Genomic DNA, 13,631 nt, shown 5'->3' on the forward strand with positions numbered 1-13,631 from the left:
GAGTATAAGTGACACTTTGTCAATGACTTGCGATAATACTTTTCCCCACCTTGACTCTCATCACTTTCAGTACTTTCCCTTGCCGCCCACACAGAGAAAGTCTCGGGTCACAAACACTGGTAAAGGAGGAAGAGAGTCTGCCATATAAATGATCAAGAGCATGTTGGAGTCCTTTTGAAGTTATATTCTAATAATATATAAAGTATGATGCTTTTATATCTATGGGAAGTTATTTTGGGCCCTCCACAGGTTAGGTCCCCTAAGCCCTCCTGGTGATACAACTCCATGATGGCACCAAGGGAAGCCAAGGCACTCTTTCATCCTGTGTCATTTCCTGACCTAAATGAATGAATGAATGGAGGGACATGAGTGACTATGACAGATAAGACAATAGTTAGCTTTAAAATATAATTTTGACACAGTTTGACGCTTAACAGCAAATCATTGACACTTGAAAGATGCCCAATGTTTATAGAATCTCCTCTACCCATTAACTACAAAGGACATCCTTTCAGTTAAGTCATTTTGGTGGGAACTTGAAAATATTTAAAAGAGACCAAATCACTCAAATATTATACTGCAAGACTTTCAGCAGGTAGAGACAGAGTAGTTACCAATCATACTGTTGACTGGACACCCAATAACATAAAGGCTAGTTAGGTCTACTACTGGACAATTCTCTTTGCAAAATTGTGGACTGACTTTTGTTCATAATTTCTAAATTTGAATTTCTGAAGCTTGTGGAACAATAATGTTTATAGAAGAGCGGATTATAACACTTTTTAAAAGGAACTTTCACCACACCTGTACCTACTGGAGTGTGTTCTTCAGTTTTGGACTGTGTATAGCCTTCCTGGGACCCACCATATTGGACTTGCGATGTCAAACCCAGTCTACACTGAGCCAGATCACCTGGGTCTTCTTCTCCCAGCAGTTTTGCCTGCTCATCGGCAGCTCGATCGGAGGGGTCTTCAAGAAAACGTGAGTGACTATTCAAACAGTTCTCTGATCCCTCTGTGAAGCATAGGGTCGAAAAAATCTGGGAACTTAAAAAAAAAAATCTGGTTTTCCCGAAATCCCGGTTGGTGGATTCCCGAAATCCATAATGTGCAACCCTACACTTTTAGAAAAAAAGGTGCTATCTAGAACCAAAAGGGTTCTTTGGCTGTCCCCATAGGAGAAACCTTTGAAGAACCCATTTTGGTTCCAGGTAGAACCCTTTTGGATTCCATTTAGAACCCTTTCCACAGAGAGTTCTACCTGGAACCAAAAAGGGTTCTCCTACAGTATGGGAACTGTGTTCCTTGGATTCTCACTTTAAACCAATTCATGACAAAAAGATAGCTGTAATTTAAGGGCTTTCTACGTAGTTCTAGGTACTGCATTTTTTTGAAATGCAATGCAAACAGAGTTCAGTAGCTTCTTTTTGCTTAAACTGTGAAATCACTGTGCAGAACCCTTACGAGTGTGAGGGTTTGTGTATGCATCAGTTGGCAATTATCTCTGTAGCCTATTCTATCAACAGTGAGCCCCTAGCCAGCAGGCCTTTGCATATTTCAACCATAGTGTTTGCATACATCTTGTTCAATGTTTGAGCCATTCAAACCTCTAGTATATGTGTATGTTATTTCTAGTAGTAATAACTCCTCCCCTCTCTCCCAAAGGTTGTTCAGTGCTCTAGCTGCACTGTTCTTGTCCTCGCTACTCATCTCTATAATATTTGCCATCATCCCCCTCTGCCATAATGTGCTGTTGTTGGCTATTGCCATGGCTGTGTCCGGTCTGGCCATGGGCATCATTGACACCATCGCCAACATCCAGCTGGTTGCCATATATCAGAAGGACTCGGCTGTCTTTCTCCAGGTGAGAGAGTAACTATGCCCAGTTCAATTCAGCTTTCAGAATATACCCAAAGTGCATTATATTTAGAATGAATGATAGAAACGTTGTTGTTTTTGCAGGCCCTCCACTTCTTCATTGGGTTCGGGGCGCTGGTGAGTCCTCTGATTGCTGATCCCTTCCTGTCTGAGACAGGCTGCAGGGTGGGGAACGTGACAGAAAATGTGACCGAGATCATGCACCACTTCAGGAACACGCTGAGGAACAGCCCCATTGTGATGCACAACATGTCCGTGGACCACCTGCCCCTAGCAGAGGAGCCAGAGGAGTCCATCGTGTCCTACGCCTTCTGGATCATGGCAATGATCAATGTAAGATCTTGGAAAAGCATAGTGAGGTGAAATATAGTGTGTAAGCTCAAGCATAACGCTCCTAATATTGATTCCGCTCACTCCAAACTTTTAATAATGTTGATTGATTATTGCAAAGGCTTTGATCCAAGATTTTACATTTTTTCCTATGATACATCATTTGAATGATATTTTTCTCTCCCAGCTGCCAGTGCCAATGGCAGTGTTATTCCTGATGTACCAGGAGCAGTTGATCCCCTGTTGCCGCAGCACCACAACTCATTTGCTGGACAAAGACGAGCTGGCCATGGAGAACCAGGGGGCCGAGGGGCCTGACACAGAACCTAAAGACCAGGAGGAGGGAGGAGGTAAAGGGCAAAACTTAGTGTTTTGGATCTGATCTGAACTCCTCATTTCCTTTATAAGATGACAGTATAATCAAGATAATTTGAAAATTATAATACTTGGATCACATCAAAGTCTCAGAGTTTGGATCAGTTGAAAATTCACACCTACTGTACTAGCCAAGTGGTTTAGATCTCTCCTAATGTTTCTCTCGGTTTGCAGGTCATGGGGATATCTTCAGCTGCTGTCAGAATAACAACCTGCGTGAGTTGCCTGTGTCCTTCTTTGGGATTCATATCGTTGGTGGAATGGTCCTGTTCATGACCGATGGCATTGTGGTGAGTAGTACAGATTCTGTTATAACTATGCAGTCTGCTCCATATTAGTGTATGTATGCAGCAATGGATTCATCTGTGGACCTTCACTTTCTATTCCTAGGGTGCGTATGCAGGCTTTGTGTACACATATGCAGTGTCTCCCCCCATTTCTCTACCTAATAAGACTGCGGGATACCTGGTCAGTATCTTCTGGGCAGCCATTACTGCAGGACGTCTGGTGTCCATCCCTCTCACCTTCCGCTTCCAGCCCGTTCGACTGCTCATGATTAATCTGGTAATGCCAATGATATAATATTTTATTAATCCCCAAAGAAAATGTTTTAACATTAATGAAGGTGTGTAATAAAATATTTATTGTCTTTCAATTCCAATATGTTTATATTTAAATGGGCATTTCTCTCAATAATTGAATGTCTATATATCCAATTGAAGTCTTTCTTCATCTCTGCAGGCTGGTGTCATTGTCACAGTGTTGTTGCTGCTTGTCCTCGACACCAGCAGTATATTCCTGTTTGTTGGGACCACTCTACTGGGCCTGTTCCTCAGCAGCATCTTCCCCTGTATGCTGGCTTACACTGAGGACATCCTGGACTACCAAGGTACATTCATCAATCGCCAGCACAATAAGTGTCAATGACACAGTAACAACACAGTAACGACTCAGTGACGACTCAGTGACGACTCAGTGACGACTCAGTGACGACTCAGTGACGACACAGTGACGACACAGTGACGACACAGTGGCGACACAGTGGCGACACAGTGGCGACACAGTGGCGACACAGTGGCGACACAGTGGCGACTCAGTGGCGACACAGTGGCGACTCAGTGGCGACTCAGTGGCGACTCAGTGGCGACTCAGTGGCGACTCAGTGGCGACTCAGTGGCGACTCAGTGGCGACTCAGTGGCGACTCAGTGACGACTCAGTGACGACTCAGTAATAGAGTGGTTTGATAAATGATGATGAGATACTACAGTATATAATCTCTCTGTTTTACTCTTCTTCTTTTTTCTCTCTTGGCAGGATGTGCAACCTCAGTTCTGGTAACAAGTGCTGGGATGGGAGAAATGGTCATGCAAGTCCTTGTTGGCTCGGTAAGACTGCACAGAGACGTAGTATATGTTAAAGAGAGGGGAAGATAAACAGTCTAATATTGTGCTTTGCATTCTCCAGATCATCCAGAGTGAAGGCAGCTATAGTTTCCTGCTCTGTGGCATGATCATCGGTTGTATGGGCTCCATCCTCTTCTTCGGGCTGCTGTTCTTACATCGCATGCACAGGAAATACCTTACTGGTACTAGGACCTCCTCAGCCATATCACAGTTGAACAAACTGTACATAGAGAAAAAAGTACATAATTTATCTGTAACCCATCTGTTCACATTCTAACCTTTCTCCCCCCACAGGAACCTCAGTGAAGTCAGCCATGGTGGAGGAGCTCCCACCACCACCAGCAGCAGCAGCAGCAGCAGCAGTAGACAGTAAAACAGAACAGAAGGAGAGTAGCTGAGAGGATATGTAGCTGGGGCCATTTGATGCCCGTATTGTTATTGACCAACAATGTGAAGAGGAAGAAAACACGCTGTTAGTGAAGACAAATACATACAGTACCAGGACCTGTGTAATGTTTTAGCCATCCTGAAGGCTGCAATAGCCAGAGGAGTGAATAAGTCATGTTTAAGTTATTAATATATTCCAAATGATTTAGTCCCTCCTTTTTTCCTAACTGAAAATGCCGCTACTGCTTCTTATTCCAATCATCATCATCCCTTTAGATATGCTAATGTTACCTTCTGTTTAAAGCCCCTGTAGATAATGACTTTGAAATAAGTGTGTGAGCAAGGGGTAGTTAGGTTATAGTATATGAAAATAATGTGCTTTATTTTCAAGGCATTTGGATTGGTATGCATTGTTGCTCATTGTCACAATGTTGAAATGTAAAAAAAAAAAAAATGAACATGAGTTGAATGACAACTTTTTTTATTTCAACAGATAAGACAGTGAACTCTATTTTGCTTTCATTAATAGTTGTTCACAAGAAGGGGATAATTCAAAACATTTTAGAACAATTTATTGAAATAAGTCATTTTTTTTATTGCTATCTGAAATATAATGTAGGATATATACTCAAAAAGGGATGCCTCCAGTTCTAAAATGGAGGATATCTGACCATGAAATATCACCTGTCATTCTGAAATAGGGACTTTAGGACCAGTTGCAGCAAGAGCATGAGGTGTCGAAGACCAGGCCAGTAGCACAGTACTGGAAGTAGGTCTTGCCCTGACTGCAGTTGTAGAACTGGTTCTTGTTCTTGGGGTCGGCGTACAGCCCAGCGGTCTTGCCAACACAGAAGTTACTGTCCATGCCACTGGTCCCACTGGTGGTCCCACCGCTCGAGCTGCCTCCACTGGAACTGCCTCCGCTCGAGCTGCCTCCAGAGTCCCCACCATCATCACCTCCATTGGTAGTTCCCTTAATAAGGGGCAGGGGAGTTGCAGGGGGATTGCAAGCTGAAATGGATATTTAAAAAATAAAACAAATTTAAAGAACATATTTTAGGTGTTTATATAATTCTGTAGCACAGCAGTCAGAGATGTCATACATTTCTGCTATCGAACCCAATCTAGTGTGCAGGTCCTTACGTGCTGATTCCAGATTGAGGCCTTTCTTGAGGACGTTGATGAGAGGATATTTTCCCTGGCCACAGTAGGTGCCGGTATAGTCATCCATATCAAGAGTCCAGACCATGGCTCCTCCAAAGTTGTTCTTCTTCAGCCAGTCAACCTATAAACAGTGGTGTAAAGTAACTAAGTACAAATTCTTTGAACTACTACTTAAGTAGTTTTTTGGGGTACCTTTACTATTTATATTTTTTTTACTTTTACTCCACTACATTCCTAAAGAAAATATATACTTTTTAGTCCCATACATTTTCCCTGACATCCAAAAGTACTTGTTACATTTCGAATGCTTAGGCAGGACAGCAATATGGTCCAATTCACACACCTATTAATATAACGCATTGTCATTCCTACCCACTGAGCACACACTGGTTGTTTCCACGTCATTTCATTGAAATGACCTTGAACCAACGTGGAATAGACATTGACGTGCCCAGCATGTACTGCCTCTGATCTGGAGGACTCACTAAACACAAATACTGCATTTGTAAATTATGTATGAGTGTTTGAGTGTGCCCCTGCAGTTAGTAAATAAATAAAGACTAGAAAATGTTGCCATCTGGTTTGCTTTATATGAGGAATTTGATGTATAGCTTTTACTTTTACTCAAGTATGACAATTGAGTACTTTTTTCACCACTGTACTTAAGTACAAGATACATTTAGACTTTTACTCAAGTAGTATTTTACTAGCTGACTTTTAATCATTTTCTATTAAGGTATCTTTACCTTTACTCAAGTATGACTATTGAGTACCTGTTCCACAACTGCCTATAGACAGCTAGAGGCACAACGTAAAATGTTAACTGGCAAAAAGGCGCAACATTTTTTGTGGAGTTCAACACATGCAGAGAAACCCGGTTGAACAACTTGATGCACTACTATAAGGTAATCCCTAGAGAGCAGCCACACTAATCATTTCTATGTTATGAATGCACATTCATGTGCAGTGCAATATTGATGCTGTCGTGTGTGTTGAATTTACTTGTGTATATAAAAGCATGCCATAAATACATATTTTTCATATTACCATCTTAAGGGTGTGTGTGCTGGAAACACATTTAGCAGACTGTTTGATCGAGTCTCGCCACTCACGTTTTATACACTGAGTGTACGAATCATTAAGAACACCTTCCTAAAATATTGAGTTGCACCCCGTTTTTCCCTCAGAACAGCCTCTATTTGTCAGGGCATGGACTCTACAAGGTGTTGGAAGAGATCTATAGGGATGGGGGCCCAGGTTGACTCCAATGCTTCCCATAGTTGTGTGAAGTTGGCTGGATGTCCTTTGGGTGGTGGACCATTCTTGATACACACGGAAACTGCTGAGCGTGAAAACCAATCACCATTGTAGTTCTTGACACACTCAAACCGGTGTGCCTGGCACCTACTTCCATACCTTGTTCAAAGGTGCTTAAATCATTTTCTTGCCCATTCACCCTTTGAATGGCACACATAGACTATCTATGTCTCAATTGTCTCAAGGCTTAAAAATCCTTCTTTAACCTGTCTCCTCCCCTTCTTCTACACTGATTGAAGTGGATTTAACAAGTGACATCAATACGGGATCATAGCTTTCACCTGGATTCATCTGGTCAGTCTATGTCACGGAAAGAGCATGTTCCTAGTGTTTTGTACACTCAGTGTATGTCACCATAATGCTTAAAAAAAAGTAGTTTCACATTGCAACAAATACAATTTTTTTATTGTATTGTTCTTACCTTGATCCCAAAGCTCTTGACATTGTCATAGCCCACCCACTGGGTTCCTTTGTAGGCGTACGGCACGTCCTGTGGTGCGTCCCAAACCTCTGTGGCTCCGTCTTTCAAAAACCCACAGATCTGTGATACAGTGGAAGTCGGAAGTTTACATACATCTTATCCAAATACATTTAAACTCAGTTTTTCACAATTCCTGACATTTAATCCAAGTAAAAATTCCCTGTCTTAGGTCAGTTAGGATCACCACTTTATTTTAAGAATGTGAAATGTGAGAATAATAGTAGAGAGAATGATTTATTTCAGCTTTTATTTTTCATCACATTCCCAGTGGATCAGAAGTTTATATACACTCAATTAGTATTTGGTAGCATTGCCTTTAAATTGCTTAACTTGGGTCAAACGTTTCAGGTAGCCTTCCACAAGCTTCCCACAATAAATTGGGTGAATTTGGGCCCATTCCTGTAACTGAGTCAGGTTTGTAGGCCTCCTTGCCCTTGCACACTCTTTTTCAGTTCTGCCCACAAATTTTCTAGGATTGAGATCAGGGCTTTGTGATGGCCACTCCAATATCTTGACTTTGTGTCCTTAAGCCATTTTGCCACAACTTTGGAAGTATGCTTGGGGTCATTGTCCATTTGGAAGACCCATTTGCGAGCAAGCTTTAACTTCCTGATTGATGTCTTGAGATGTTGCTTCAATATACCCACATCATTGTCCTTCCCTCATGATGACATCTATTTTGTGAAGTGCACCAGTCTATCCTGCAGCAAAGCACCCCCACAACATGATGCTGCCACCCCCATGCTTCACAGTTGGGATGGTGTTCTTCGGCTTGCAAGCCTCCCCCTTTTTCCTCCAAACATAACAATGGTCATTATGGCCAAACAGTTCTATTTTTGTTTCATCAGACCAGAGGACATTTCTCCATAAAGTACGATCTTTGTCGCCATGTGCAGTTGCAAACCGTAGTCTGTCTTTTTTATGGCAGTTTTGGAGCAGTGGCTTCTTCCTTGCTGAGCGGCCTTTCAGGGTATGTTGATATAGGAATTGTTTTACTGTGGATATAGATACTTTTGTACCTGTTTCCTCCAGCATCTTCACATGGTCCTTTGCTGTTGTTCTGGGATTGATTTGCACTTTTCGCACCAAAGTACATTCATCTGTAGGAGATAGAACGCGTCTCCTTCCTGAGCGGTATGATGGCTGGTGTTTATACTTGCGTACTATTGTTTGTACAGATGAACCTTCAGGCGTTTGGAAATTGCTCCCAAGGATGAACCAGACATGTGGAGGTCTACAATGTTTTTCCTGATGATTTTCCCATGATGTCAAGCAAAGAGGCACTGAGTTTGAAGGTAGGCCTTGAAATACATCCACAGGTAGACCTCCAATTGACTCAAAAAAATATGTCAATTAGCCTATCAGAAGCTTCTAAAGCCAAGACATAATTTTCTGGAATTTTCCAAGCTGTTTAAAGGCACAGTCAACTTAGTGTATGTAAACTTCTGACCCATTGGAATTATGATACAGTGAATTATAAGTTAAATAATCTGTCTGTAAACAACTGTTGGAAAAATGACTTGTGTCATGCACAAAGTAGATGTCCTAACCGACTTGCCAAAACTGTAGTTTGTTAACAAGAATTTTTTGGAGTGGTTGAAAAACGAGTTTTAATGACTCCAACCTAAGTGTACATTTACATTTACATTACATTTAAGTCATTTAGCAGACGCTCTTATCCAGAGCGACTTACAAATTGGTGCATTCACTTCATTCAATGTGTAAGTGTATGTAAACTTCCGACTTCAACTGTACATGGAAACACAGGGAATCAACAACACCTATCTCCATCAAGTGTCATCACTTTCTTTTTGTTCTTGAAAGTACACTGAACAAAAATATAAACGCAAAATGTAAAGTGTTGGTCCCATGTTTCATGAGCTGAAATAAAAGATCCCAGAAATGTTCCAGACGCACAAAAAGCTTATTTCTCTCAAATTGTGTGCACAAATTTGTTTACACCCCTATTAGTGAGAATTTCTCCTTTGCCGAGATAATCCATCAACCAGACAGGTATAACAGATCAAGAAGCTGATAAAACAGCAGGATCATAACACAGGTGCACCTTGTGCTGGGGACAATAAAACGGCACTCTAAAATGTGAAGTTTTGTCACACAACACAATGCCACAGATGTCTTAAGTTTTGAGGGAGCATGCAATTGGCATGCTGACTGCAGTAATGTCCACCAGAGCTGTTGCCAGAGAATTTAATGTTCATTTCTCTACCATAAGCCGACTCCAACGTAGTTTTAGAGAATTTGGCAGTACGTCCAACCGGCTTCACAATCGCAGACTACGTGTATGGTGTTGTGTGGGCGTGTGGTTTGCTGATGTCAAGGTTGTGAACAGAGTTCCCCATGATGGCGGTGGGGTTATGGTATGGGCAGGCATAAGCTACGGACAACGAACACAATCTCATTTTACTGATGGCAATTCAAATGCACAAAAATACTATGACGAGGTCCTGAGGCCTTTAGTGAGGCTTTAAAGGTATCTGTGACCAACAGATGCATATCTCTATTCCCAGTCATGTGAAATCCATAGATTAGGGCCTAATGAATTTATTTCATCATATGAACTGTAACTCAGTAAAATCAATGAAATTGTTCCATGTTGCGTTTATATTTTTGTTCAGTATGATTTCCCTTGTTATGATAAAGCCATCAAATAAGAAGCAACCAGTTGAGTCGAAGTTGAGATACAATTGAAACCAGATCATAAGGAGGCCCTCAACAGTTAGAGTTCACTTTTTATGATGTAAGAAATAAATATCACCATTTAAAGTACCTCAAAGTAAGCCAGCTCTCCAGCCTCCTGTGTGTATTTGCCTGGAGTTCCAGCCCCGGCAATAGATGCTCCGATTCCGTTGTCAGCTGCATTCGTCAGGGTGAACGTGTTGCCGTAGGTGGGGAACCCAACGATCAGTTTCTCTGCTGGGGCTCCATGGTTCTTCCAGTAGTTCATAGCATAGTCCTGAAACACAATAGCTTTATATGTTAGTGTTTGCTGCCTGCTGGGTTAACTTCGCTCTTCAGCAGACTCATCACACCCACAAAGAGCCATCCACCCTTGTCCTGACATACTCACCACATTGAAGTAGATGAAGCCACCATTGTCAGCAGGGCTCTTGTACAAGGGGCTGCACTCTCCAGTGAAGGGATCCCAGGAGCCGTGGAAGTCATATGACATGACATTGATCATGTCCAAGGCCCTAGAGGTTGCAAAAGTGGCAAACTGTTATTATATGGTCAGTATCATAGCCTGAATAGCAGTAATATCTTTTTGAGAAAGACAATGACTGTATGGCAGTATACAGGCTACAAAGTACAGTAGATAGGCCACTACAGAGTGAGTGTAGAGTGGATAGGTAACTACAGAGTGGATGGTGCCTACTTTCCAAGCTTGGGGATTTCGTAAGCAGAGCTGATGGTATCCCTTCCAGCGGAGACAGCAGCAGACAGCAGGAGACGGGCCTTGTTAGTCTGCTTAGCCTCCTTCTCAAATGCTGCCCTCATTTCCTGTTATCAACACTTTTTATTTATTTAACCTTTATTTAACTACGCAAGTCAGTATTGGGGTTTTACTATTTACTCAATAACTATTGCAACAGAAAAATATTAAACTCTCAGTTGTATTATTGTTGTTCTTGTTTAGTCAAGTTTACCTCCACAAGAACAGAGTAGAGCTGCTGATCCTGAGGAGGGCTCCCTCTGTTGGCTGGGTACTCCCAGTCGATGTCCAGACCATCAAACTCATACTTCCTCAGAAACACTATCACAGAGTTGATGAAGGTCTGGCGGTTGGTGGGGCTGGCCACCATGGCAGAGAATCTGATGGGGGAATAGAATGACTCTAATCACGTTTCCATCCACAGTTTTTAGGCGAGTAAAGTCATACCTTATAAAAAAAAATCACGACAGCTGTGATGGAAACATTACCTTTCGCTTAAATGTTATAAAAGCCTACAGATAATTTGTTCGTTTGACATGGTGGAATCGTTTTGTGTCTGTAAAATTATGTTTTGCAAGAAATGGCGGTGGAAACGCCTTTATGCTCAAATAATAATATAATGACCATCATATTGAAGTAAACTTGGGAGTCACGCGATGATATGGTGTGTGTGGTCATCCCACTACGACTCGGGAAAGCATGAACTTCACAGGGTGGTGAAAGTGTACAGTGATGAGTTTGATGCTTCTTTCAATAAATATTGAGGGAATTATTTTATTGACATGATGATCGATGCTCTTAACCATAATAATCTCATAATGTAGACTGGCCTACCGGCACTGTCGGTCTATCTGCGAGCTGTTGGATAGATCGCACATTCCAAGACCATATTTGCTATTTTGCGGAACAGTTTTAGTGACAAAACTATCAGTAGAGTCGAAATGCAATGGAAACAGATTGAACTTCAGATTTGTATTCGGTACATAAAAATGTAAGCGAAAAAGTACATCTTATCTGCAACAAGTCTGTTTGTGGAAACACAACTGGGGGAAAATTCATATTTTCATCATGCCAATTTTAGAACATTCGCATGAAAAAAATCTGCGAATATTCTGATGATCTATAGAGAGAAATAGAAGGAAATAGAGAGACACTGATGGCCGTTATCAAGAGGAAAGTATGCGAACAGATATAACGGATCATTTTACCCAGAAGAGCCGAAGTTCCATCCTCCAACAGACAGAAGAGTCTTCAAGTTGCCATTCCTGTTGAAATACAATATGTTATTCCATATTAAGGGAAATTAAAGTAGTAAATTGATGACATTTGTCTCTCGACACAATCTCATGAGGTGTTAGTTTCTCAGTAGGGGCTCACTGGTTCTTCAGGCCATTGAACTGGCTATAGAGCTCTACGTCATTCCACTCGAAGGTGGCCAGTTCGTTGTTCTTCATGGTGGCGAAGGCGTAGAGAAGATGGGTACACAGACATGGGTCAATGTCATTGGGCATGTAAATGGCGGGGGGTGGTCTGTACTGTGCCCAGTTTGTGAAGTAGCATGACAAAATGTAGGAGGACCCTGAGACACAAGTTAAAACAGGATATGAATAGTTTGGTATTTGCTCATTCACTTGTTTATAGGATTGAATTACTTCATTTTCAACTATAGTCTCATAATCCACTTAGTTTACATATTCTATTGCCCCATATTTAGTAAATTACAGATGTAGGATCTTAATTTGATCACCCTGTTGCAGGATAACTTTCCATCAATGCAGGAAATGTAAAACATGTGGTGTATTTGAGGTTTTAAAAGGCTTCTGAAGTTTGTAATTTTCACTTAGACATTTCAGACTAGATTTTACCTTGTGAAAAATGCATAAACCACTACAAAAATGAATGTAAATTAATTATAATCCACATAATAATTCACATTTCCTGTTACTGCAGGATTATTTTCCTGCTATTGTAAACTGGCTCAAATTAAGATACTACATACAGTATGCACTGTACTTGGTCTATGGACCACAACTGAGTTCAATTGAGACCCCTATCCCCAGCCTACAAAGAGTTTGTGTTCTGGAGTCCACTTACCGAGCTGTGCATGCAGCAGCAGGGCTAGAGCTATGGAAAGAGAAGACACAGATTGCATTTTGTTATGCATACGTTGGATGCATACCATACAATAATGTAGTGTTGAGCTTTCACCATAACTACTTACCCGTCACAAACAGAACTTTGCCCATGATTGCTTGAATAAAGACTGTGTCTATGGTCACCACTTTTATACAATCTGCATTTGTTCAAAATGCCTTGACATGCATTTTTGCAATAAAAGGGAATATTTACTAAAGATTATTGTGCATTACCAAAGATTAACATATTTGCTGGCTGTGAGGTGTGATTACCTATCTTTCCATTATGTTCTGCAGGTACACTGCCAAATTGGATTTCTCCTTGTGTGAAGGACTTTTATGATAGATTGTTTCATGAACATACTGATCATAACAGTAACTAACAAGTACACGTGGCCTACTTTGGGCCTTGTTTTGGTTGATACTTGGCACCTAAGAAAAGATGTATGCAAATACAGTGGGGCAAAAAAGTATTTAGTCAGCCACCAATTGTGCAAGTTCTCCCACTTAAAAAGATGAGAGAGGCCTGTAATTTTCATCATAGGTACACTTCAACTATGACAGAATAAATGAGGGAAAAAAATCCAGAAAATCACATTGTAGGATTTTTAATGAATTTATTTGCAAATTATGGTGGAAAATAAGTATTTGGTTACCTACAAACAAGCCAGATTTCTGGCTCTCACAGACCTGTAACTTCTTCTTTAAGA

The 13,631-nt window shown here is 41.2% G+C and overlaps 2 protein-coding genes across 2 annotated transcripts; one reads left to right on the forward strand and one right to left on the reverse strand.

Moving 5' to 3' along the window:
* Positions 1-386: 386 nt before the first annotated feature.
* On the forward strand, positions 387-6,109 carry LOC129830019 (major facilitator superfamily domain-containing protein 4B-like). The gene is made up of 10 exons (XM_055892159.1): positions 387-981; positions 1,665-1,863; positions 1,962-2,210; positions 2,395-2,557; positions 2,757-2,872; positions 2,973-3,146; positions 3,324-3,471; positions 3,898-3,968; positions 4,048-4,168; positions 4,281-6,109. Exons 1-10 carry the CDS (start codon positions 752-754, stop codon positions 4,382-4,384), a joined length of 1,575 nt encoding a protein of 524 aa, XP_055748134.1. The 5' UTR covers positions 387-751; the 3' UTR covers positions 4,385-6,109.
* LOC129830017 (acidic mammalian chitinase-like) lies at positions 4,838-12,339 on the reverse strand. Its single transcript, XM_055892157.1, has 9 exons — positions 12,164-12,339; positions 11,995-12,051; positions 11,001-11,166; positions 10,730-10,854; positions 10,424-10,547; positions 10,124-10,309; positions 7,276-7,395; positions 5,517-5,658; positions 4,838-5,384 (listed from the first exon to the last, which is right to left on the reverse strand). Exons 1-9 carry the CDS (start codon positions 12,295-12,297, stop codon positions 5,080-5,082), a joined length of 1,359 nt encoding a protein of 452 aa, XP_055748132.1. The 5' UTR covers positions 12,298-12,339; the 3' UTR covers positions 4,838-5,079.
* Between the last annotated feature and the right edge of the window lie 1,292 nt (positions 12,340-13,631).

This window comes from Salvelinus fontinalis, chromosome 31, assembly GCF_029448725.1.
Source record: "Salvelinus fontinalis isolate EN_2023a chromosome 31, ASM2944872v1, whole genome shotgun sequence".
Classification (NCBI taxonomy): domain Eukaryota; kingdom Metazoa; phylum Chordata; class Actinopteri; order Salmoniformes; family Salmonidae; genus Salvelinus; species Salvelinus fontinalis.

Coding starts and splice junctions, on each gene's coding strand:
- LOC129830019 (XM_055892159.1), top strand. CDS start 752: ATGTTTATAGAAGAGCGGATTATAACACTTTTTAAAAGGAACTTTCAC. Junction 1,864..1,961: donor ACTCGGCTGTCTTTCTCCAG/GTGAGAGAGTAA, acceptor TTGTTTTTGCAG/GCCCTCCACTTCTTCATTGG. Junction 3,147..3,323: donor GACTGCTCATGATTAATCTG/GTAATGCCAATG, acceptor TCATCTCTGCAG/GCTGGTGTCATTGTCACAGT.
- LOC129830017 (XM_055892157.1), bottom strand. CDS start 12,297: ATGCCCAATGACATTGACCCATGTCTGTGTACCCATCTTCTCTACGCC. Junction 10,548..10,729: donor GAAATCCCCAAGCTTGGAAA/GTAGGCACCATC, acceptor TGCAACCTCTAG/GGCCTTGGACATGATCAATG. Junction 5,385..5,516: donor CCTCAATCTGGAATCAGCAC/GTAAGGACCTGC, acceptor TATCCATTTCAG/CTTGCAATCCCCCTGCAACT.